Source organism: Physella acuta, unplaced genomic scaffold, assembly GCF_028476545.2.
Source record: "Physella acuta isolate Inbredline_101_S28 unplaced genomic scaffold, ASM2847654v3 ptg000078l, whole genome shotgun sequence".
Classification (NCBI taxonomy): Eukaryota; Metazoa; Mollusca; class Gastropoda; family Physidae; genus Physella; species Physella acuta.
In genome coordinates, this window is record NW_026731598.1 from 661,430 (window position 1) to 686,810 (window position 25,381).

Sequence of the window (25,381 nt, forward strand, 5' to 3'; positions counted from 1 at the left end):
TTGAGGCATGAGAGATGATGTTGGATGTTTCACAAATGGTGAGGGTGTGTAGAAAATGTTGAGGCATGAAAGATGGTAATAGCTATTTCACAAAAGGTGAGGGTGTGTAGAAAATGTTGAGGCATGAAAGATGCAGCAGACTACATCCACCCTTAGAAAACCATCTTCAGTGCTGTCCTCCACAGTTATTTTATTTAACTCCACAAAGAATGTATGGTGCATTGAAGAATGGAAGGAATGAATTAGTCGACTGGTAGAGCCTACGGCTGCTAACCGAAAAGTCTAGATTTCGAATCCGGGTTCAAGTACGGAGAATGTCCCTGAGTTCACCCAGCTCTGATGGGTTACTAACTCACATTAGGGAAAGTAAAGGTGGCTCCGCATAATGCTGACCACAGTATCCCTTCATATGCCGAGGTCACAGAAAGAAATGAACTCTACTTCACTTACCTCATGGACCATCAGGGAACTTTATTATAGTATAACTTCAACTTCCTGTGTTGTAAATTATATGATTACATATGACAGAAAGTTGCTCCTCTTGGCTATTTCCATATAAGTGAAAAGTCTACTTTCCATGTCTACATCACATTTCTCAACTTGATCTTTTCTCTCCAGTAAAACTTGATCTTTTCTCTCCAGTAAAACTTGATCTTTTCTCTCCAGTAAAACTTGATCTTTTCTCTCCAGTAAAACTTGATCTTTTCTCTCCAGTAAAACTTGATCTTTTCTCTCCAGTAAAACTTGATCTTTTCTCTCCAGTAAAACTTGATCTTTTCTCTCCAGTAAAACTTGATCTTTTCTTTCCAGTAAAACTTGATCCAGGCTGGAAAAATACTGGAATTTTACAAGTCTTTAACCAACAACTGGACGCCTGGGAAACAGTTTGTAGGTCAGGATTTACCAATGTCAGTGCAACCATTGCTTGTCGTCAGCTGGGCTTTAAGCTTGGCACCGTGCTGCCCGCAGGAGTTTTTGGCTCGTACTACTCCTCCAACAGGAGATTCAATGTCAGCTGTCGTGGACAGGAGAGCTCCATCAGTGATTGTCCTTACGACAACATCACCACCGCCGGCTGCAACTTATACAGCAGCTACACGTCCATCAGCTGTTTTGATGAGATCAGCACTGACCTTAAAAGTGAGTACAGATATTATATAGACCTAACATGCATATCCATCAGTTGTTTTGATGAGATCAGCACTGACCTTAAAAGTGAGTACAGATATTATATAGACCTCACATGTATATCCATCAGTTGTTTTGATGAGATGAGCACTGACCTTAAAAGTGAGTACAGATATTATATAGACCTAACATGTATATCAGCTGTTTTGATGAGATCAGCACTGAACTTAAAAGTGAGTACAGATATTATATAGACCTAACATGTATATCAGCTGTTTTGATGAGATCAGCACTGAACTTAAAAGTGAGAACAGATATTATATAGACCTAACATACACAACACTTGTTTTAATGGGGACAGTAATGACTTTGAAGTTTGTTACATATTATAAAGATCTTAAATTCAGAATAAATTATGTTTTACATGCATTGAAAGTATTTCTTAAATTTGACTGTGATAAGATTTGCTTGAAGACTGAATCTTCTCTGTTGTTCCAGATAGTTATTCTCTAGAAACGAATCAATCATCCAATGTATCGGGTGTTGTCAAAGTTTACCAAAACAACACCTGGGGCTACGTGTGTGAGGAGATGTTCACAGATGACGATGCCAGGGTGTATTGCAGTGAGATAGGGAAGTTAACAGGGCAGAACTTCCAGAGGGGCATTAAGTTTGACGCTGGCTATGACATTACTGGACCTTACTTCCATTCATTCCCCAACTGTTCCAGCAATGACACGGTGTTACAAGATTGTAAAAGTAGCCGCTTCCTCTGCTCTGCTGCTAAAGCTGCTGCTGTGTTGTGCTTTACTTCTGGAGGTAAAAATAGTTTCTTTCAATAGAAGTGCCTTAGTTATTTAGGAACATCTACAAATAACATAACACTGCTGGGAGGGGGGAGTGGTTTGAATAAAACTTTTGTGGCGAGGGGGTTCAGAAAGTGTAATAACACTTTTTGCAGCTGAATACTGGCAGTTACATGACGTATGTTAGAAGTCTTTTTGAAAATTGTAATCAAATGATCAGCAAATAGAAAAAAATGGCTGTTTCATACAACAAAAATTGCAACTAGGGTGGTTAGGCGTAATGGTTTTATGGGGGGGGGGGTCTTATTTCTGTTATACTGTGAAAAAGAGGTGGGGGTCAGTAAAAATTTTTTTAAAAAGTGTTATGTCATATATTAAATAATTATTTTGTTTAAATTTAAGTGTAATGTTTTTAAATACTTGTTTTAAGAAATTAGTTTAATACTACCTAATTTTTTAGTTTGAACTGTTGTATAAACATTTTGATATACTTTCAAATGCAAGTAGGTCATATCAAAGATATTTTGCCAGTAATACCATCCTATCCATTTCACTAGTGCTAGCTCTAGCTCATAATATTGACCAGCACCATTTCTAGTACATTTAGTTTTATGGATTTCTTTTGTCTATATAAGTTTTTCATCACAGTGCCACCCCAGACTATATACACTTATATAAATATCAGTTATCTGTGAGACAATGGTTAACTGATTTTCTATTTGACCACAGCTCCAAGCCTAAATTTGGTTGAAGATCACACCCAGGTGCATTCTGGGAGACTTCAGCTGACCATTGGTAGTGAGACAGGTGCCATCTGTGGAGATAAGTGGACTGACCATGATGCTGAGGTAGCCTGTAAGATGATCAACCCAAACTTTGTGACTGGGATAGCTAAATTGTAAGTCTCTTTAGACCTACATTTGTATACTGGATTGGTGTTGTCTGTTTGTTTATCCTGGTACTTTAAAATTTTATATACCAAAATAAACCAAAAGCAACAGTCTATTATTTGTTTTAATATTTCCTGTTCCATATCTATCAGATACGACAGAAGTAACCTGGAATTCTTCATGTCGGGGCTGCAATGTTCAGGCAGTGAATTGAGTTTATTCCACTGTAAAAATGATGGCTGGAGAAGTAAAAGTAATGTGGCTTGCCAGGGCAGTGTCAAAGAAGCTGGTGTAATCTGCTCAACTAATGGTATGCCAGCTTGGATATTTTGTTCATGCATTTTAGAACATTTTAAATTATTTATCTGTGTTTCATTCTTTAAAAAAATAGGCCCAAACTAAATATTAAGTACTTGGATGAAAGCATTAATTTCAAACTATGATCTTATTGTTTGTTAAAAAAATAATTTCTTGTTTCAGTAATTTTGACCAATGCAACCTTCACAAGAGAAAGTATATCTGGTAAACTAGTGATAACAAAATACAGCAGACAATATGACGTCTGCTACGATATGTCCTTCACATTTAAGATGGCAGAATTAGCCTGTTCAGAGCTTGGCTACAGATATGCTGCCATACTCAAGCCAGCGGCCACTGATGATCTGAGTCGCTTCTACATGATGAAAACTTTTTACTGCACGGAATCAGCAAAAAGTCTAGCCCAGTGCCAGACAAGTGTGGGCTACTGCAGCCATGGGCACGTCCGTCTGCTCTGTTATCAGAACCCTCTCAATGGTAAAATATTCATATTGTAAGCCTCAGTGCATGAATAATTGTGGAAATGTTCATAAATTTATCATACTGTAATAAAGTGGGTTTTTAAGTAGCAATTAACCTTCTTTTAGAGACATTCATGAGGTTAATGTTGAGTTTTTATTCAGTTTTTATCTTAATTTATAAAAGGTTGGGAGGGGGCTTATTTTTTAAGATGATGTGTGAGGTAAGGGAGGTAGGATGAGGTAAAAATCATCAGAAAATTAATGTAATGTCTATTACCAATGCCCCCCCCCCCTTTACACAACAGGAATGTTGCAATGCCTAATTAATCCATTGTCAAAACTCTAAAAAAAAAATTTAAATGTACTTAAAAGCTTAAAATTTAAACTAATTTATTTGCTTTAATAGAAAAATATTGGGTCAGAAATAGTTTAAGTAAATTAGGTTTTTTTTTACTTGTATTTCCTTAAAATCTTGTTATTAAAAAATGTTGAATTTTTTAAGAATAGTTTTTATACTTTTTCCACTAGATTTTTCAAAATTGCTTGCCAAAGATTTTTAATTTTACACTGCTGTTTGAACTATTCAAGAACAAATTTATACTGCAGGCCATTTAATCCAATTAGTTACCAGTTGATTGTTTGATTACAGATTTAAATCGCTGGTCTTATAACAGTCAAGCACCAGGTCGACTGAGGTCAGACATACTGGACACGTACTCAGGTGTCATTTGTCCAGTGAACTTCCGTGATGCAGATGCTATTAAAATATGTAAGGCAAACGGTTACATGTCAGGGAAGTCCCTGAGCTCTACACAGATCACAGAGACTAGTGGCAGAGAACTGGTGTGGTTTGGACCCCCTAAATGTTCTACACTAGATGGTGGGGTGGAGCAATGTTCTCTACAGATGAATGTCTCCAGGGAATGTTTGTCTAAGTCCTATTCAGCTGGAGTTCTTTGTTTGAGCAACAGTGGTAAGGGACTTCTTTCTGTTTTGTTCATCAATAGTGATAAGGAATTTCTTTCTGTTTTCCTTTATCACTAGTGGCAAGGAATTTCTTTCTGTTTTCCTTTATCACTAGTGGAATTTCTATCTGATTTCCTTTATCACTAGTGGAATTTCTATCTTATTTCCTTTATCACTAGTGGTAAAGAATTTCTTTCTGTTTTCATTTATCACTAGTGGTAAGGAATTTCTTCCTGCTTTGTTTTAGCAAAATTGTTAAGGAATTTTTTTCAGTTTCATGTCATCTTATAGTTTTGTTTTTTATTTATGTTATTTAGAGATATATAACTAGGAAATATCCTAAACAATTCTAGACACATGCATGTTTGTATCAAGTGATATAACTTCATACAAACAAAATCTAGACACATGCATGTTTATATCAAGTGATATAACTTCATACAAACAAAATCTAGACACATGCATGTTTGTATCAAGTGATATAACTTACTTGACTTAGTCCTCTTTGCTCCTTATGGAGCATAGGGCCTCCACCATTTCCTTCCATTTCTTCCTATCCTCGGCTATTAATTTTGACATCTACCAAGACATCCCTGTTGGCTTCAGTTCTTCAAGAAGACTCACCCAGCGCCACTTCCTCCTTCTTATTGGCACACCAATAGGCTCCTGCCTAGCTTTCCTCCATAGTTCCAAGTTCGGCACTTTGTCCTGCCATCTCAGTTTCAGTATCTGTCTAAGGCATCTATTCATGAAGGTCTGTATCTTTGCTGTGCTTGCCATGGAGACTATCCATACAGCAGAACTGCCTTGACATTAGAGTTAAATATCCTAATTTTTGTGGTAATGGAGATGGCCGAACTTTTCCATATTGGTCGCAGGACTGTGAAAGCGCAGCGGGCTTTATTAACTCTAGCTCGTATGTCCTCCTCTGTGCCTCCCGTTTTGCCGATCTTGCTGCCAAGGTAGACAAACTCTTGCACATCATTTACCTGTCTTCCGTCTATTGTCACTGGAGCCTCCTGTTTATTGTTAATTCTCATCATTTCAAGTGATATAACTTCATACAAACAAAATCTAGACACATGCATGTTTATATCACATGATATAACTTCATACAAAAAAAATCTAGACACATGCATGTTTATATCAAGTGATATATAACTTTCCCACTTACAGACTCCTTTGGCTACAGGCTGATGGACAACACGCGCCAGACCTTGTTTGCTGGTAGGGTGGAGATGAAGGTGGACAATGTCTGGGGGACGGTGTGTAACCAACATGGGGGGTGGCTGCAGGCCCGCGTCTTGTGTAGGGAGCTGGGCTTCATTGATGGCGTTGTTCTGCCCAGCTCACCCAAACGTTATGGCAATGGAACGGGGCCCATTTATTTAAAGGACGTGGCTTGCAACCATGATGATTCTCATTTTTTGGGCTGTCTCAACGCTGGATGGTCCGAAACATCAAACTGCACGCATGCTGATGATTTGGAGGTTATTTGTTACACAAAAGGTAAGTTGGGAAAACAAGCATTCATTTTTTTTTAAGTCTTAATTTTAAAAAAAATCAAATTAAAGTAGCTCTTCCAGACCTAATGATCCATGTGACAGAAGAAGTGGAGTTCATATATTTCTTGACCTCGGCATATAGACAGATGCTGTGGTCAGCAGTATGCCCAGCCACCTTTTCCTAATGTGATTCAGCTACCCATCAAAACTTAGCGCACTCAATGACATCCTCCAGACTTGAGATCAGTCAAGAGACTTCAGTTTGTAGTAAAGCGCTACACTACACAACCAAGGTGTTCCAAAAAAAATGCATTATTAATGTTAAATAATTGTATTGCTTCAAATCACCATTTAAATAGTTTAAGTTAATCCTCTAGTTTGCTACATACCACCATTTAATTAGTTAATCCCCTACTTTGTTTCATCAGAAAGATTCTACCCCTTCCCTGAAAACCATTACCTCTAGTTTGCTACATACCACCATTTAATGAGTTAATCCCCTACTTTGTTTCATCAGAAAGATTCTACCCCTTCCCTGAGAACCATTACCTCTAGTTTGCTACAAACCACCATTTAATTAATTAATCCCCTACTTTGTTTCATCAGAAAGATTCTACCCCTTCCCTGAGAACCATTACCTCTAGTTTGCTACATACCACCATTTAATTAATTAATCCCCTACTTTGTGTCATCAGAAAGATTCTACCCCTTCCCTGAAAACCATTACGGTGCCGTATCTCTGATCTCCAATGGAGCGTATCGTCTCATATGTTCAGACAACTTTACTGACACAGAGGCTTCAGTGTTTTGTTCTGCCATGGGTTACATAGGCGGCGTTTCCATTTGCTGCTCTGGGATCAGTGTCCCACACTCAGTAAGTAATGGCTGGTTAAGTGGCATCACTGTTTCTCTAAAGTCTTATTAATCTCACTTTTTTGTTTTTTGTTCTGTATGTAATGTCAGTCAGTTAATTGATAATATTACAATAATCAAAAGTTAGGTCAAACCTGTGCAGAATCACACATAACAAAATCATCCTTGCTACAGTTTTCTGGTTGAGAAAATAGCCTTTGGGGCAAATGTCCAGCAACCCATTTTAGATAATAATCTTTTCTGTTTTAGGTTTTACTGAATTTTTTAAAGCTGTGTCCTTCTGTTATTCTAAACATTAACACCCCCTGCTCTCCCACTCTATGTCAGTTTATTCATTCTTACCTACTTAAATTAAGTAGTAATAAGTTTAATGCTAGCTGAATGGGGCACTTGTACAACCCAATATTGTTGTATTAATTGACCTCATTTTGAGATTGCTATAAAGTTATGGTACTTGTTTTTACTTGGCAGGAAATAGGAATAAGCCACATGCACTGTGGAGGATCAGAAAAATCTTTGATAAACTGTAGCTTTGCTGAAACACTGGAGAAATCTTCCTGCCCCTCCCAGCTGTATGCTTCAGCTGCTTGCTCTCTCACTCCTCAGTCTGGTAAAAAAATGTTTTTGTTGTCAAGACTTTGTGCACATACATGCAGTAGCTAGATATATTGAGAAATACTCAAGACTTTGTGCACATACATGCAATAGCTAGATATATTGAGAAATACTCAAGACTTTGTGCACATACATGCAATAGCTAGATGTATAGAGAAATAGTCAAGACTTTGTGCACATACATGCAATAGCTAGATGTATAGAGAAATAATCAAGACTTTGTGCACATACATGCAATAGCTAGATATATAGAGAATCTAAATCTACCTTTTTCTTTACTAAGCACAGATTTATATCATAATTGCTTCATGTTATTTACACTTTTAAAACAACCCCAACAGTGTGGGCTAGAAGATAGATAATTTGAGTTTTTATTTATATTCATTTCATGGTTTGTTGTTTTATGTTGTTATACAAAATAGTTGTAATCAAAGTTTTCATTTGTTGAATTGGATTTATGAATATCCATTTTATTAGAATTATTAAGATAATAAAAATTCTTTCATATTTTTTCCCCAGAAAACTATGCTTTATCTTTGGAAAAATCACACTACGGGCGAATTAATATAAATTATTATAGTTTAAATAAATTTATGTGTCATAACAACTTGACAAAAAACATTGCTCAAGTAGTTTGTAGAGAGGCTGGATATAATAATGGGATGGCCTTTGTGAGTGCTGGGTCAGCTGATTTTACCTGGGCAGCTCAAATAGAATGTCAGGGGTCTGAGGCGAGAATTGACAGGTGCTCCAAATTTTCATTAGGGAAGACAAAACCTTGTCAGATGATACCCAGTGTTTACTGTCTGAGAAATAATGGTTGGTATTTTTATTATCTCATTTATTGCCAGTAAATGAATGTGGGATAAATAGGGTTAGCTTTCAATATTTGAATGTTTATTTAGAAGTACATTTTCCTTGCTATTTAATATTTGAATGTTTATTAAGTACATTTTCTTTGCTGTTCAATATTTGAATATTTATCAAGTGCATTTTCTTTGCTGTTTAATTAATGAGTTGGTAATCTCTATAGCAAATATTGTTTTATTTTTAATGGGGAATAGGGGGAGAAAAATCTGAAAATTGTATTAATCCCATCTTATTAAGCATAAAATTGTGTTCTTACAAAATACCAGTGCTTCTAGAATATTAACATTATGAGAAATGAGTTTTAATTTAAATGTTGGGCTCAGGTAAAATTAAAGTATGATTGTACCTCTCCTAATCTGGTGTATTTAGTTGGTTTTTGAGTCTTAAGTTTATGCCTGTGTTATGCTAAGACGGTACCTTCAATACATTTTGAATCAAAATGTGAGTCAAATAACAACATTTTTTAAAACCAATATTTTTATTGTCAACTTTTAAATTGTGTTCCATTAAATAGTAAAACATGTTTTAATAGAAGTTTGATTTTTTTTTCTTGAGGGTTTGTTGTTTTAAAATACACAACTATCACTGTTTACAATTGTTTTTGTTTTCTAAACTCCAGAAGATGATTCTATGCAGTTACAACTTAGAGATGGAACATCAAAAAACATGGGGCGGCTAGAAGTTCAGATAGGTGGTGTGTGGGGGAGTGTGTGCATTAAAAATACACTCAGTGCTAACCATAATGCAGCAGCTGTAATCTGTAAGGAGCTTGGATATAAGTAAGTACAAAAACTAGGACTATAACTGTTAGTTATCAACCATCTCTGATAAAAATGAGTACAAAGACTACGACTATAATCATAAATATAATTTGAATGTCTTCCATGGTTATAATAGTGAGTGTAACTGTAAACAAATAAGCTGAAGTAAAATAAACAATTGCATTGAGTGTAGCTTATTACTTTATAATAGTTTGTTTAACTTTTTCCATTTTTCAGGGATGGAAAAGTTTTGCCACCTGGTACTTTTTCACAAAATGCCGGGCAAATATGGCTGGCAGGCATCAACTGTACGGGATCAGAAACCAGCTTTAAAGACTGCCAGCTCGTCCTGTATACAAACGAGGATAGTGATTGTCAAAGTCATCTTTTTGATCTAGCAATTGAGTGCTATCTAGGCGGTAAGTCACTTTTCTGCTTTGTTGTTTTACTAGTAGATCTACATAAATTGTGGGTTTTTTTTATGTTTTAGATTTTGTTTGAACAAACTGACTCTCTTTTTTTTTTTTAGCTTTTATGCTTTTTCATTTTATTTAGCTTATATATGCTACTTTGTTAGAAATTGATTTGATTTAAGTTTTTATATTTTTATATGTTGTCTTTTATAAAAGCAAGACTTGTCAATGGCCCACCCAATGCTGAAGGCAGAGGTCAACTACAAATCCAGGACAACACAACAGGCAGCTGGCAGTATGTGTGTGATGCTGGGGTGACAGACACAGAGGCAACAGTGGTCTGTGCAAGTCTGGGCTACAAGTTTGGCAAGCAGCAGTGTTGTAGTGCTGCAGGAAGGGTTTCACGTCTGGCAACATTTGTCACATCCATCTCCTGCCGCGGGACTGAGACTGATGTCAACAAGTGCAGCATCACCAGAGGGGGGACCTGTTCCAGCCAGAATTATGCTTATGTCCACTGTAGCAATACAGCTTTTCTTGAGGAAAGTAAGTGACATTTACATTTTATAAACCAATATAACAGGATTATTAAGCAATATATAATCAGTGGGGATCAGAAAATCCTATTTACACTGATGAAGCAACAAAATAATGTGATTGTTTAAGTTTAATAATAAATGGAGTGATCATAATTTATACTGCTATTAAGACAAATATAAATTCAAATATTCCTGAATGGGTAAAATAAAAAGAAGTGGAATACTTATGTTTTTAATAACATCATGTAATTGGTCTGGTGCTTAGGTATTGCATTAGACAAACTAATACTGATGATGGGGTAGGAGTTCAAGAAAACATGGTGGGTTTCTTGTAGGCTCTCCATAATGAGCAGTCATAATAAACTGACTCGATTAATCTTCTTCTTCTTCGTTCTTAATTATTAGTGTTGAAGGGGATCGAGATTTATCTGCCAGTGGGTTTGAACTCGAGACTTTGTTCGAATTAATCAACCATGACCTTTTTGCCGACTCGACCACGCCTCCAACACAATTAAGCGTTACGTGTCAACTGGTTATGCGCCATTGAGGCCATTGACTCCGATTTCAGCCTGCTTTTCTTTTTGGATTTGATTCCATAGCCTTTGTCCAACCAAGAACAATCTACAAGGCAGCAGTTGTTTAATTTTGGAGTTGTCTCTCCTAGAAGAGTGGCTGTCCCCAGCTAACGAGCCTCATCTGCCAGAGGGTTCGAACTCTAGACTTTTCGGTTTAGCAACCATGAGCTTTACCGACTCGACCACGCCGACCCCCTACACGATTAATCAAAGATTAAAGAAACTTTATTAATATATATATTTACTTTTTTTATAACTGCTAGATTTCCTCATTGGACCCATGGAAAGTTTTGTTGGAGTGCCCAAAGTTCACCGTTATGGAATTGAAGGCTATATATGTGCTCAGAATGTAACAGACACTGAGGCAGCTGTTATGTGTAGGGATATGGGATATGTAGGGGGGCGACGTCTGTGGCCGGCCAATGCTTCAGTAAATGAGGTTTGTTTGTTGAATGGACTCAACTGCACAGGCCAGGACAGAAATGTCAGCAGATGTACCTACCCCAGCATGGCCAGTACAGGAACCTGTTTCACCAGACAGTCTGCACAGATACTTTGTCAGAGAACTTTTGGTAGGTTCATCTTTTTAAATGGAAGTTTAAAAGTTATAGTCTGCGCATGAAACAAGTCTAAATGCTGCTTATGATTAGAATTTTGTTGTTGTCTAACATCTTTAGTCTAACCACGTTATGTTATGTAAAAAGAAATTTATTTCCAAAAAACTAAATCTCAAGAAAATGAGTTTTTAAATTAATTCCCGTATTAAAATAGTGAAAAGTATTATGTTAGAACATAATATGTGCATTCTAGTTTTCTGACATTTTACATCTGTGTTCTGGTTGTTTATTTTATTGCCAATACAAATATAACTATCCTTTGGTTTCACAAAAAAGTCGCCATACTGCATTAGTCTTAAATACAGTCATTATCAGGATTCATACCTAAAAGTATATTTTACAACTCATACTACAGAATCAACATAAAAAAAGCAGGCCTATATGTTCATTTCTTTTACTCTTTTCTTTGTCAAACTTATTATAGCTATAAAAAAACTGCTGCATGTGTCTGTAGGTCCATAAGTTCCACACAATGTCTAATTCAAATGATTTTATTTATTTCTGTTACACTGCTACTTGTTTGTCTTCTTCTTATCATTCAATCTTGTTTCTCCTCACTTAGCTACCATATCATACCGCATCAGTTCCGAGACTTCAGCCCATTCAGGTAGAGCTGAGATCATCATTGATGACAAACCATTTCTCATAGAGAGTCGAGGGCTGGGGTCAGATGAAGCGTCAGTGTTCTGCCGCAGTGTTAACGCCAAGATGTACGCCTATGGGAGTTTGTATTCAGGTCAAACAGCAGACGTGTTGCCATCCCTGCAGGTGATGATGTCCAGCGTCATCTGCCAGGGGAATGAGAGCAGCATCCTGGACTGTAAGGCCAACTTTACCCTCAAGTATTTGAGTTCCAGCAGCAAAGTAGCTCACTTCATATGTCATCGTGCTGGTAAAGTTTTTTTTTGTCATGCAAACTTTTTTAGTTTTTTAACCAAGTCTTTATCAAGATTGGATTCCTTATTACCTGATTAAAATGATTTGGTATAGATGCATTAAATATTATTGTTTGAGATCACTAAGTAATATTTGGTTTAATTAATTTGGTTTTATCTGTTGTAGTGGAGCTTGAACAAGGCCCCACTCATTCAGCTGGAATCCTCACACTTTACAACGCCAAGCTGAAAGATTTTGGTGCCATTTGTAATAATAACTTTGGACAGAATGAAACAAGTAAGTGTTCAGTCTTACATTATATTTTATGCTTGAGTTTAATATGATAAGTATAAAAGCAATGAAAAAACCCTTTTAATGCTTAAGCATATTTTAAGCACTAGTACAAAAATTATCTTAAAAAATTCTGTAATCATTTTTTGAATAGTTAATTAATTTCCATGGTTGAATAAAAACGTGCGTTGTTCACAAACATGCACTGGAATCTTTATATTTTATAAAGACTACACAATTAGTTCTATAATAAAATGCGCTTCTATTTTCTCTTCCATACAAAAATATTGCTGAAAATAGCTTTAATTTAAATTTAAACATGAAAAGCTTCTGCCTGATGGTACTTACTGAAATTTTCTAAAATCATCTGACATCAAAGTTTCTAAATTATTGTCTTGTAATCCTCAGCTGTGGCTTGTAGAATGTTGGGCTTTGAAAATGGTCTGACACATTGTTGTCTCCCTTTTGGCTATAACTACTACGACATTTACCACAAGAACTTTAAATGCACTGGGCAGGAGCAGTCTTTGTTTGAATGTCACTACGACTCAGCCCAGGTGTACACACCTTACTTCTGCAGTGGCAGGCAGGATTATGTGGGGCTCACCTGTTACAATGGAACTAAACCCAGAGGTGACCAAAATTATACATCACATAATACAAAGTAATAATTAATGGTTGTTAAAAAATATTTTTGGCTTGCAAATAATGCTCTTGTATGATCTGATTCCTAAAATTCTGTAATCTGACACATTTTAAACTAAATTTGAAACCTCTCTACAAGTACGATTGGATTCCTTCAAGTCTGTCATCCACAAAAAAATTTTAACTACCCCTTTATGATTTGATTCCCACAATTCTGCCCTCCTCCAACAGATTTTCAACTAGCCTTGAAGTCTATTTGTATGATTTGATTCCCACAATTCTGCCCTCCCCCAACAGATTTTCAACTAGCCTTGAAGTCTATTTGTATGATTTGATTCCCACAATTCTGCCCTCCCCCAACAGATTTTCAACTAGCCTTGAAGTCTATTTGTATGATTTGATTCCCACAATTCTGCCCTCCCCCAACAGATTTTCAACTAGCCTTGAAGTCTATTTGTATGATTTGATTCCCACAATTCTGCCCTCCCCCAACAGATTTTCAACTAGCCTTGAAGTCTATTTGTATGATTTGATTCCCACAATTCTGCCCTCCTCCAACAGATTTTACACTAGCTCTGGTAGGATCAAGCAGCAACGCCCACACAGGTCTCCTGCGCGTGACCTACCTGGAGACCCAGGGCTCAGTCTGTAATGACAAGTGGAACGACTCCTCTGCTCGGGTAGCCTGCAGGGAGCTGGGATTTCTTGACGGGAAAGCTTACACACATTTTAGACCTTCCTTCACCTTAAATGATAACGCTGGACCTTTCTGGATCTCTAATGTAACTATTTATCTCTATTTACATTTTATTTTATTATTAGCTTTTACAATGTTAAAGGCCAATATACTATTACATTTTTTACTATTATAACTTAACTAGTTATACTTGCTCCCAACTCCTGTGTATTTAGATTTGTTATCCTCACTCCCATTTGTTGTTTGAAGGTTGAATGCTCAGGAAATGAATCACGTCTAGCAGACTGCAAGCATACAGCTGTTGGTGATGTCACTTCCTGTTCATCTGGTCATTTTGCTGGCCTACTTTGTACTAAAAGTGGAGGTAAGAAAATGTATTGGCCTACTTTGTACAAAAAGTGGAGGTAAGAAAATGTATTGGCCTGCTTTGTACTAAAAGTGGAGGTAAGAAAATGCATTGGCCTACTTTGTACTAAAAGTGGAGGTAAGAAAATGCATTGGCCTACTTTGTACAAAAAGTGGAGGTAAGAAAATACATTGGCCTACTTTGTACTAAAAGTGGAGGTAAGAAAATGCATTGGCCTACTTTGTACAAAAAGTGGAGGTAAGAAAATACATTGGCCTACTTTGTACTAAAAGTGGAGGTAAGAAAATGCATTGGCCTACTTTGTACAAAAAGTGGAGGTAAGAAAATACATTGGCCTACTTTGTACTAAAAGTGGAGGTAAGAAAATGCATTGGCCTACTTTGTACAAAAAGTGGAGGTAAGAAAATACATTGGCCTACTTTGTACTAAAAGTGGAGGTAAGAAAATGCATTGGCCTACTTTGTACAAAAAGTGGAGGTAAGAAAATGCATTGGCCTACTTTGTACAAAAAGTGGAGGTAAGAAAATGCATTGGCCTACTTTGTACAAAAAGTGGAGGTAAGAAAATGCATTGGCCTACTTTGTACTAAAAGTGGAGGTAAGAAAATACATTGGCCTTCTTTGTACAAAAATGGAGGTAAGAAAATGCATTGGAACTACTTTAGATGACATTATTATATTCAAAGATTTTCCTGTTAAAACTGCATTTCTAATGTAAAAAAAATAATATTATGTGTAAAATAAAATTGTAATTAAATATTTGATTATAGTCTGTGATGCAGAATAATTTGGTTTCAGTTATTGATTTTTTAGCATCATCAGTATCAATTGATTTGTTTTTAACTTAGTACTTTTCTCACCCAAACCATCCGTTTCTAAAAAAAAAAATTTTTTTTGTAGAAATTGAGTTCCGTATTTCTGGCACTGATAAAGCCCACTACGGGCGTGTTGAGATTAGCATCAATGGTGTGTGGGGTTCCTTGTGTGATCGCTACTGGGACTCTAGAGATGCCTCTGTACTCTGTCGCCAGCTTGGATTTGTCAATGGAGATGTGTTTGAAACCAGTGGTTTAGTAAGGGCAACAGGTAATCTGTTTTCTCTCTCAAGCAATGTAAAACATGGGATGTTTACTGTGGTCATTGTGGTATGATTAATGGTGGTTAATGTGCTACAGTTAATGTTGGTCTTGATTATTCTATTGTACAATCTGAGAAATCAAATTAAAGTGACCTTGAGATAATTAAAGTCACGACACAAACATGCAACTTTCAGGACCTGTGTGGGAGATCAGCCCCAGGTGTGTGGGGAAAGAAACCAACATCAACATGTGCCCTCATGAGGGCTGGAAATCCAACATCAGCAATTCTTGCTCTGGTCACATGAGGGATGCTGGGGTCTTTTGTTATACTTCTGGTGGGTTCTTTTGTTTGTTTTAATTTGAACCATTTTATGTACTTCTGGTTGGTTCTTTTTTTTTTTTTTTTACATTTTTTAATACTTCTGGTTAGTAAATTTAAAAAAAAAATGTTTGTATACTTTTATTTATTTCAATATTTTTGTTATACAAGCATCACATTTAGTACATTTCCATTCTGTTGTTTAAAAAGAATTATGATATTTTGTTGGAGTAAAAAAAAAGCCTAATGTTAACTTTCTCTTTAAGATAATTCTAAATGATTTAGTCTCTCAGCCACTAATCTGATGAGATAAGACACCCTACTGTATATATAGTTGGGCCTGGTATCACAAATGTTACTGTTGGTTTTATTATTATTGGTGGTAATAGTAATAGTTAACTTATTTCAGTACGGAGAAATACATTCGTAGAAATTTGTTTCTGTTGACAGTAAAACTAGGCACAGGTGCAGGTAAATCGTTCTTCCATGGGCCTGTCCACTACTTTGAAAACGGAGAATGGTATAAGATCTGTGACGACGGTTTCACTGACATGTCAGCCAGGAAGGTGTGTCAGGAGTTGGGTTTCTATGACGGACAGGCTCTCTGCTGCTCCGCCTACGACGGGGAGACTGCAAGCCTTGAGGCCGTCCATGCTAATGTTTCTATCCAGTGCTCAGGGGAAGAGGCCAGCCTCAAGGACTGTGTGCGTATGGAAGTCTGCAGATCTGGTCTCTACGCGTCGGTTGCATGCTTTGAAATCAACTCTACTAAGTCTGATCAGAGTAAATGTCTTTCTATTGTATTTATACGCTTTTGATTTTCTTATATTGAAAAGTGGAAATCTTCTTACTTACCATGTTATAAAGTAGTTTAGTTTCTATGCCTTTGATTTACTTTTGAAGAAAGCTCTGGTTCCTTAGGTCAAACACTAGTTGTTTAACATTTTTTTATTTATTTGAATTGTTTTAGAATAAACAAACAGATGTTAAATTTATAATTAGTTTTGAGATATTTTCCCCTGCAATTATAAACTAGTTACTCTTCCAACAGCGGCTGTAATTCTCTAATACTTCCCATTTTTATTTCAAAAAGTTAATTGTAAAACATCTCCAGCAGTTGACCAAACTTGTGTATGATATTAAACCATGAAATGTTTTCTAATTTCCAGACTACAGTTTAAGTTTGGTGGAGAGCTCACCTGGGATAGGTACCATAGGTGTCACCTACTTGGGGGTGTCAGGTCGCGTCTGTAGCCATGGATGGACTGATAAGGAAGCTAAAGTTTTTTGTAAAGAGAAACGTTACGATGATGGTTTTGCTTACTACCACTCTTATGCTGAGGTAGGTGGAAATGTTTGTGGCCCTGTTGTGAACAAATCTAAGGGAGAAACCTTTTTTAATCATTATCATTGTGGTGGCATAGTTAGATAATTAGATACGTTGCAGGGATATATAAAACAAGTCTATACTGTTATGTTTAATCATTCTTATTGTGGTGGCGTAGATTGTAGATGTTGTAGGTTATAACAAACAAGACGGTAGAGGCTGGATGGCAGAGTAGTTAGTACACAGAATATTGTAGAAATTAAAAGCATTAATTTAGTGAGGAGGAGAACATTCTTAAATATACCCCAGCTCAATGTTCTCAATTAATGATGAGAAATACTGTATAGTGCATTATTTATTCAGATAACTTTCAATGTTCTCAATTAATGATGAGAAATACTGTATAGTGCATTATTTATTCAGATAACTTTCAATGTTCTCAATTAATGATGAGAAATACTGTATAGTGCATTATTTATTCAGATAACTTTCAATGTTCTCAATTAATGATGAGAAATACTGTATAGTGCATTATTTATTCAGATAACTTTCAATGTTCTCAATTAATGATGAGAAATACTGTATAGTGCATTATTTATTCAGATAACTCTCAATGTTCTTAATTAATGATGAGAAATACTGTATAGTGCATTATTTATTCAGATAACTTTCTAAAAAATATTGTGCATGGAGTTACTGCTTCAAGAGAATTATCAGTAGATATCATTGTGTATCAACTATTGAGTTATCATCTTATGTTGTCAGATGCATGGAAATAAGTCTTTTATGGTCTTCTTCACACAGTAAAACAGATAAGTTGCAGAGATATATAGATAAAGTCTATCTACAGTTTTTATCAAAGTGTCTCACATATTTTTGGAAGCTTACCACATAACATCACACTCATATAAATACAGGCTGTAAAATTTTGTTACAAATGTTTTAGTGATCATGAGTTCACAATTCTAAATATATTTTAAAAGCATAATAGCTTTTGATTTTGTTAAAATATTTATATGTAAAAACAACTATTTACTACCTTGGTTCCCGGAAGATTCATGGGCAAATGTTATGTTAACTTCTGAAGCTTTTTGTTGTTGTTGTTCCCACATAATTGATGGTTAAATTTTTTTATTTTAGAGCTACATCTCAGCCTCCAGCCTAGGTCCCTATTGGTTGAGTAATGTCACATGGTTAAATGTTTTGTTGTTTTAGAGCTACATCTCAGCCTCCAGCCTAGGTCCCTATTGGTTGAGTAATGTCACATGGTTAAATGTTTTGTTGTTTTAGAGCTACATCTCAGCCTCCAGCCTAGGTCCCTATTGGTTGAGTAATGTCACATGGTTAAATGTTTTGTTATTTTAGAGCTACATCTCAGCCTCCAGCCTAGGTCCCTATTGGTTGAGTAATGTCACATGGTTAAATGTTTTGTTGTTTTAGAGCTACATCTCAGCCTAGGTCCCTATTGGTTGAGTAATGTCACATGGTTAAATGTTTTGTTGTTTTAGAGCTACATCTCAGCCTCCAGCCTAGGTCCCTATTGGTTGAGTAATGTCACATGGTTAAATGTTTTGTTGTTTTAGAGCTACATCTCAGCCTCCAGCCTAGGTCCCTATTGGTTGAGTAATGTCACATGGTTAAATGTTTTGTTATTTTAGAGCTACATCTCAGCCTCCAGCCTAGGTCCCTATTGGTTGAGTAATGTCACATGGTTAAATGTTTTGTTGTTTTAGAGGTACATCTCAGCCTCCAGCCTAGGTCCCTATTGGTTGAGTAATGTCACATGGTTAAATGTTTTGTTATTTTAGAGGTACATCTCAGCCTCCAGCCTAGGTCCCTATTGGTTGAGTAATGTCACATGGTTAAATGTTTTGTTGTTTTAGAGCTACATCTCAGCCTCCAGCCTAGGTCCCTATTGGTTGAGTAATGTCACATGGTTAAATGTTTTGTTGTTTTAGAAGTACATCTCAGCCTCCAGCCTAGGTCCCTATTGGTTGAGTAATGTCACATGGTTAAATGTTTTGTTGTTTTAGAGCTACATCTCAGCCTCCAGCCTAGCTCCCTATTGGTTGAGTAATGTCACATGGTTAAATGTTTTGTTATTTTAGAGGTACATCTCAGCCTCCAGCCTAGGTCCCTATTGGTTGAGTAATGTCACATGGTCAAATGTTTTGTTGTTTTAGAGGTACATCTCAGCCTCCAGCCTAGGTCCCTATTGGTTGAGTAATGTCACATGGTTAAATGTTTTGTTATTTTAGAGCTACATCTCAGCCTCCAGCCTAGGTCCCTATTGGTTGAGTAATGTCACATGGTTAAATGTTTTGTTGTTTTAGAGGTACATCTCAGCCTCCAGCCTAGGTCCCTATTGGTTGAGTAATGTCACATGGTTAAACATTTGTTATTTTAGAGCTACATCTCAGCCTCCAGCCTATTGGTTGAGTAATGTCACATGGTTAAATGTTTTGTTGTTTTAGAGCTACATCTCAGCCTCCAGCCTAGGTCCCTATTGGTTGAGTAATGTCACATGGTTAAATGTTTTGTTGTTTTAGAGGTACATCTCAGCCTCCAGCCTAGGTCCCTATTGGTTGAGTAATGTCACATGGTTAAATGTTTTGTTATTTTAGAGCTACATCTCAGCCTCCAGCCTAGGTCCCTATTGGTTGAGTAATGTCACATGGTTAAATGTTTTGTTGTTTTAGAGCTACATCTCAGCCTCCAGCCTAGGTCCCTATTGGTTGAGTAATGTCACATGGTTAAATGTTTTGTTGTTTTAGAGCTACATCTCAGCCTCCAGCCTAGGTCCCTATTGGTTGAGTAATGTCAAATGGTTAAATGTTTTGTTGTTTTAGAGCTACATCTCAGCCTCCAGCCTAGGTCCCTATTGGTTGAGTAATGTCACATGGTTAAATGTTTTGTTGTTTTAGAGGTACATCTCAGCCTCCAGCCTAGGTCCCTATTGGTTGAGTAATGTCACATGGTTAAATGTTTTGTTGTTTTAGAGCTACATCTCAGCCTCCAGCCTAGCTCCCTATTGGTTGAGTAATGTCACATGGTTAAATGTTTTGTTATTTTAGAGGTACATCTCAGCCTCCAGCCTAGGTCCCTATTGGTTGAGTAATGTCACATGGTTAAATGTTTTGTTGTTTTAGAGGTACATCTCAGCCTCCAGCCTAGGTCCCTATTGGTTGAGTAATGTCACATGGTTAAATGTTTTGTTGTTTTAGAGCTACATCTCAGCCTCCAGCCTAGGTCCCTATTGGTTGAGTAATGTCACATGGTTAAATGTTTTGTTGTTTTAGAGCTACATCTCAGCCTCCAGCCTAGGTCCCTATTGGTTGAGTAATGTCAAATGGTTAAATGTTTTGTTGTTTTAGAGCTACATCTCAGCCTCCAGCCTAGGTCCCTATTGGTTGAGTAATGTCACATGGTTAAATGTTTTGTTGTTTTAGAGCTACATCTCAGCCTCCAGCCTATTGGTTGAGTAATGTCACATGGTTAAATGTTTTGTTGTTTTAGAGCTACATCTCAGCCTCCAGCCTAGGTCCCTATTGGTTGAGTAATGTCACATGGTTAAATGTTTTGTTATTTTAGAGCTACATGTCAGCCTCCAGCCTAGGTCCCTATTGGTTGAGTAATGTCACATGGTTAAATGTTTTGTTGTTTTAGAGCTACATCTCAGCCTCCAGCCTAGGTCCCTATTGGTTGAGTAATGTCACATGGTTAAATGTTTTGTTATTTTAGAGCTACATCTCAGCCTCCAGCCTAGGTCCCTATTGGTTGAGTAATGTCACATGGTTAAATGTTTTGTTGTTTTAGAGGTACATCTCAGCCTCCAGCCTAGGTCCCTATTGGTTGAGTAATGTCACATGGTTAAATGTTTTGTTGTTTTAGAGCTACATCTCAGCCTCCAGCCTAGGTCCCTATTGGTTGATTAATGTCACATGGTTAAATGTTTTGTTATTTTTGAGCTACATCTCAGCCTCCAGCCTAGGTCCCTATTGGTTGAGTAATGTCACATGGTTAAATGTTTTGTTGTTTTAGAGCTACATCTCAGCCTCCAGCCTAGGTCCCTATTGGTTGAGTAATGTCACATGGTTAAATGTTTTGTTATTTTAGAGCTACATCTCAGCCTCCAGCCTAGGTCCCTATTGGTTGAGTAATGTCACATGGTTAAATGTTTTGTTGTTTTAGAGCTACATCTCAGCCTCCAGCCTAGGTCCCTATTGGTTGAGTAATGTCACATGGTTAAATGTTTTGTTGTTTTAGAGCTACATCTCAGCCTCCAGCCTAGGTCCCTATTGGTTGAGTAATGTCACATGGTTAAATGTTTTGTTATTTTAGAGCTTCATGTCAGCCTCCAGCCTAGGTCCCTATTGGTTGAGTAATGTCACATGGTTAAATGTTTTGTTGTTTTAGAGGTACATCTCAGCCTCCAGCCTATTGGTTGAGTAATGTCACATGGTTAAATGTTTTGTTATTTTAGAGCTACATGTCAGCCTCCAGCCTAGGTCCCTATTGGTTGAGTAATGTCACATGGTTAAATGTTTTGTTGTTTTAGAGGTACATCTCAGCCTCCAGCCTATTGGTTGAGTAATGTCACATGGTTAAATGTTTTGTTGTTTTAGAGCTACATCTCAGCCTCCAGCCTAGGTCCCTATTGGTTGAGTAATGTCACATGGTTAAATGTTTTGTTGTTTTAGAGCTACATCTCAGCCTCCAGCCTAGGTCCCTATTGGTTGAGCAATGTCACATGCCAAGGGAGTGAAGCAAGACTGATAGACTGCCAGCATCAAGGGAGGTTAACTCTGGGGAACTGCACCAAGGCCCACTCAGCTGCTGTTGTTTGTTTCTCCACCACAGGTTGGTAGCTGTTGCACTATTTTAGTACATCTACCTAACTTATTATAATCATGATGGAATCTAATATAATACTTGTAGCTATCTTAAACTTATTAATGTATAAAATTACAACTGTTCCAAAGCCAAACTTTTCATATGCTGATCAAGGTTTGGGGCCAAAATCTTAAAAATGGTTGGACTGGCTTATGAAATAGTTCAAATGTAAAGTTTAGCTACATTAAAATTAGTTTTAAATGTATAAGGTACATAGACTATGCTGGTGCTGACTGATTTAGACAGATTAGACCCTTAAAGTGATTAGAAGTTTTATAGTTGACAGATTATTCATTGCCAGCCAGATTTTTAACAATTAATATGCCGTACTCCTCAACAGAATTATTAAAAACTTTAATTTCCCCAGAAAAAATATTTAAAAACCTATCTAGTATATGTTTGTTGTATTTTATGCTAAATTTTATTTAAATTTGCTTTTACTCAAGGTGTTCAGTACAGACTGAAGGGAGCAAACTCTAACCAAACAAATTCTGGTAGAATAGAGATGGCTATTGATGACAAATGGGGCACCATCTGTGGTCGCTCCTGGGACAACAGAGATGCTGGTGTGGCCTGTAAACAGATAGGCTTTACTGATGGTGAAGCCGAGGCTCCGGGAAAATATGGCAGAGGTGATGGCCCCACCTGGCTCAGGGACATCCACTGTAAGGGAGATGAATCCGCCCTGCATAAATGTCCTCACACTGGCTTCCAAGCAGATCCTCCAGAACAGAATGCCTTCCCTTGGCTACCAACACCATGTTCAGACCATAATGATGATGCCACTTTGTTCTGCTTCCAGGATGGTGAGTACAACTCCGTCATGGTGTGTAGGTTGGCTAATTGCTGCTGGACTGGTCAGACTAATTTATTATTCTGTTTTAACCTACAACTCACTCATACTATGTAGGCTGGCTAATTGGTGCTGGACTGGTCAGACTAATTTATTATTCTGTTTTAACCTACAACTCAGCCTTGTTGTGTAGGTTGGCTAATTGAAGTAGGAGTGGTCACACTAATTATTCAAAGTTTTTAACCACAACTCAGTCATGCTGGGTAGGTTGACTAATTGGTACTGGGCTGGTCAGACTTATTAATTATTCAAAGTTGTTGGGAATAGTTTGAACCCTGGGCCAATGGGGCTTAGCTGTGGTCAGCCACCAATCTAGGAAACAAATCCAAATTAAAAAGCAAGCTAAAGTTGGAGTTGATAGCCCATTATGTTGAACATAATACATTGTCTGAGTTGGAGGAAATTCCCTCCAATTTTACAATTAAGAACTAAAAAAAAAGAAGAGGAAATCTTTTTATAAACTATTAAATAATTAAGTAATTGATATTTAGCTTTTAATTAAAAACCAATTATAATTGAATTTATTTTCTGTGGTTAAACCATTAGTAATGTTTAATTTTAGTTGTGTAAACTAGCAACCCTTGACTGTCTATGTTTTACATTTCCCTACCAGTGAAGCTGCAGCAGAAACTAGGGGTCACCAGTGGGGCTCTGCTCTACAGCCACAACAAGAGATGGGTTTACATTTGTGACTCGGATACCTTCACTCAGAGAGAGGCCAAGGTTGCATGCAAAAGTTTGTTGCAGAACTTTGTTGATGGCGTCGCTATACGTGGTGGTTTGTTTGGTGACATGGATGCTGCCTTGTCCATTGGTGTTACTTCTGTTACCTGCTCAGGTAAGGTTTATGTGTTTTACAATTGTTTGACTAAATTAAGGAGATTTTAGCAGAGATTATTTATATTTTAAAAGTTAAAGCTTAATATACATTCAGACCTATTCAGAATTCATTTTTTTATATTTAAAAAATAGGTTTAATTAATAACAATGATTTGTTTCTCTATATAAAGTTAAAATAGCCTAATTAAAGTGTTATTTAGTCCAGTTTAAATCTCCCATGTAGCCCACCTGATGTAGCTTTGCTTGATCCTGCAGGTCCAGAAACCTCCCTGTCCCAGTGTCAGGTGACCTCCACTGGAAACTGTACATCAAAAACCTACATCTCAGTTGCTTGTTTCACTCAACCTTTGACCTCTGAGGATTTCAGTAAGTTGACCTCAGTCATGGATGGTTTGACTGTTTTTCTGACATAAATTTTAAATTTTTGAAAGAAGTGCAAAGCATATGAGACTCAATAAGGATGGTGGTGTCATTTACATATTCACCTGTTAGCATCATTATTAGTTACATATGGCAAACACTGCTATACTATAATTCTGTATTACTTTTAATATTATGCATTTTACTTTGAGATCTTAAAAGTTTCAATGCTACATTTTACAAATAGAAAGCCACAAAATTGAGTATGGTGCAAAAACAACTTAGGTGATCAATTTTAGCATTTAGTCAATATGGAATGTTCTAATGATAAATGTGAGCATTTAGTTAACAAGATGTTCTAATGATAAATGTGAGCATTTAGTTAACAAGATGTTCTAATGATAAATGTGAGCATTTATTTCACAAGATGTTCTAATGATAAATGTGAGCATTTAGTTCACAAGATGTTCTAATGATAAATGTGAGCATTTAGTTCACAAGATGTTCTAATGATAAATGTGAGCATTTAGTTAACAAGATGTTCTAATGATAAATGTGAGCATTTAGTTAACAAGATGTTCTAATGATAAATGTGAGCATTTAGTTAACAAGAAGTTCTAATGATAAAGTTAACAAGATGTTCTAACACTGTGTACAGAGTTTAAAGTCAGGTTGTCAGATGACACAATCAAAACAAATGAGAATCATGGGATACTGGAGGTTCGTGTCAATGGAGCCTGGGGCAGGGTCTGTAACAACAACTTTACAGAGCTGGAGGCCAATGTGGCATGCAAACAAATTGGAAATTACACTGGTAACATTTATAGGCTTTTTTTTTTCATTTTTTTATAATTAGTTATGCTGTTATATTGTTTTCCAGCTTAAAAGTATTTGAACTAAACCTACAGATTCTCCTGTATTAGCGTGAATGTTAAGTCCACTCCACTTTGTTCAGGTGGCGTCCCCTATCTACATTTATTCCGGAATCGCCTACCAGTGCTGTGGAATCAAGTCACTTGTTCTGGACATGAAAGTTCTTTAGATCAGTGCCAGCACTCCAGCCTCCACCATCCCAACTGTTCTTATGAGTCTAATGATGCTGGGGTCATTTGCTATAGGGGTGAAGGTATGGTATACACTGCTGTAAGGGGGATGGTATGTCATTCAGTGCTTTAAAGGGGAGGGTATGTTATCCACTGCTTTAAGGAGGTTGGTATGTTATACACTGCTGTAAAGGGGATGGTATGTCATTCAGTGCTTTAAAGGGGAGGGTATGTTATCCACTGCTTTAAGGAGGTTGGTATGTTATACACTGCTGTAAAGGGGATGGTATGTCATTCAGTGCTTTAAAGGGGAGGGTATGTTATCCACTGCTTTAAGGAGGTTGGTATGTTATACACTGCTGTAAAGGGGATGGTATGTCATTCAGTGCTTTAAAGGGGAGGGTATGTTATCCACTGCTTTAAGGAGGTTGGTATGTTATACACTGCTGTAAAGG

General features: G+C 36.8%; 1 protein-coding gene across 5 annotated transcripts in view; it reads left to right on the forward strand.

Annotated features, from left to right (window-relative positions):
- Positions 1 to 25,381, forward strand: part of LOC131954198 (scavenger receptor cysteine-rich type 1 protein M160) — a 51,376-nt gene that overhangs the window by 18,857 nt on the left and 7,138 nt on the right. For 3 of the 5 annotated variants that reach the window (XM_059317751.1, XM_059317759.1, XM_059317776.1), the window contains 29 exons: positions 811 to 1,140; positions 1,627 to 1,947; positions 2,664 to 2,832; positions 2,977 to 3,134; positions 3,305 to 3,619; positions 4,253 to 4,576; positions 5,746 to 6,078; positions 6,770 to 6,948; positions 7,419 to 7,557; positions 8,082 to 8,381; positions 9,052 to 9,211; positions 9,431 to 9,612; positions 9,823 to 10,152; positions 10,984 to 11,292; positions 11,900 to 12,229; positions 12,400 to 12,510; positions 12,913 to 13,137; positions 13,711 to 13,931; positions 14,096 to 14,210; positions 15,113 to 15,298; positions 15,486 to 15,626; positions 16,061 to 16,393; positions 16,780 to 16,952; positions 21,638 to 21,797; positions 22,277 to 22,636; positions 23,297 to 23,521; positions 23,779 to 23,889; positions 24,542 to 24,697; positions 24,839 to 25,009. In XM_059317751.1, the coding sequence (XP_059173734.1) occupies positions 811 to 1,140; positions 1,627 to 1,947; positions 2,664 to 2,832; positions 2,977 to 3,134; positions 3,305 to 3,619; positions 4,253 to 4,576; positions 5,746 to 6,078; positions 6,770 to 6,948; positions 7,419 to 7,557; positions 8,082 to 8,381; positions 9,052 to 9,211; positions 9,431 to 9,612; positions 9,823 to 10,152; positions 10,984 to 11,292; positions 11,900 to 12,229; positions 12,400 to 12,510; positions 12,913 to 13,137; positions 13,711 to 13,931; positions 14,096 to 14,210; positions 15,113 to 15,298; positions 15,486 to 15,626; positions 16,061 to 16,393; positions 16,780 to 16,952; positions 21,638 to 21,797; positions 22,277 to 22,636; positions 23,297 to 23,521; positions 23,779 to 23,889; positions 24,542 to 24,697; positions 24,839 to 25,009 (6,567 nt within the window). Of the gene's footprint in view, positions 1 to 31; positions 39 to 810; positions 1,141 to 1,626; positions 1,948 to 2,663; positions 2,833 to 2,976; positions 3,135 to 3,304; positions 3,620 to 4,252; positions 4,577 to 5,745; positions 6,079 to 6,769; positions 6,949 to 7,418; positions 7,558 to 8,081; positions 8,382 to 9,051; positions 9,212 to 9,430; positions 9,613 to 9,822; positions 10,153 to 10,983; positions 11,293 to 11,899; positions 12,230 to 12,399; positions 12,511 to 12,912; positions 13,138 to 13,380; positions 13,396 to 13,710; positions 13,932 to 14,095; positions 14,211 to 15,112; positions 15,299 to 15,485; positions 15,627 to 16,060; positions 16,394 to 16,779; positions 16,953 to 21,637; positions 21,798 to 22,276; positions 22,637 to 23,296; positions 23,522 to 23,778; positions 23,890 to 24,541; positions 24,698 to 24,838; positions 25,010 to 25,381 lie in introns of those variants that run through there. The other 2 variants (XM_059317767.1, XM_059317783.1) reach the window with 2 other exon arrangements.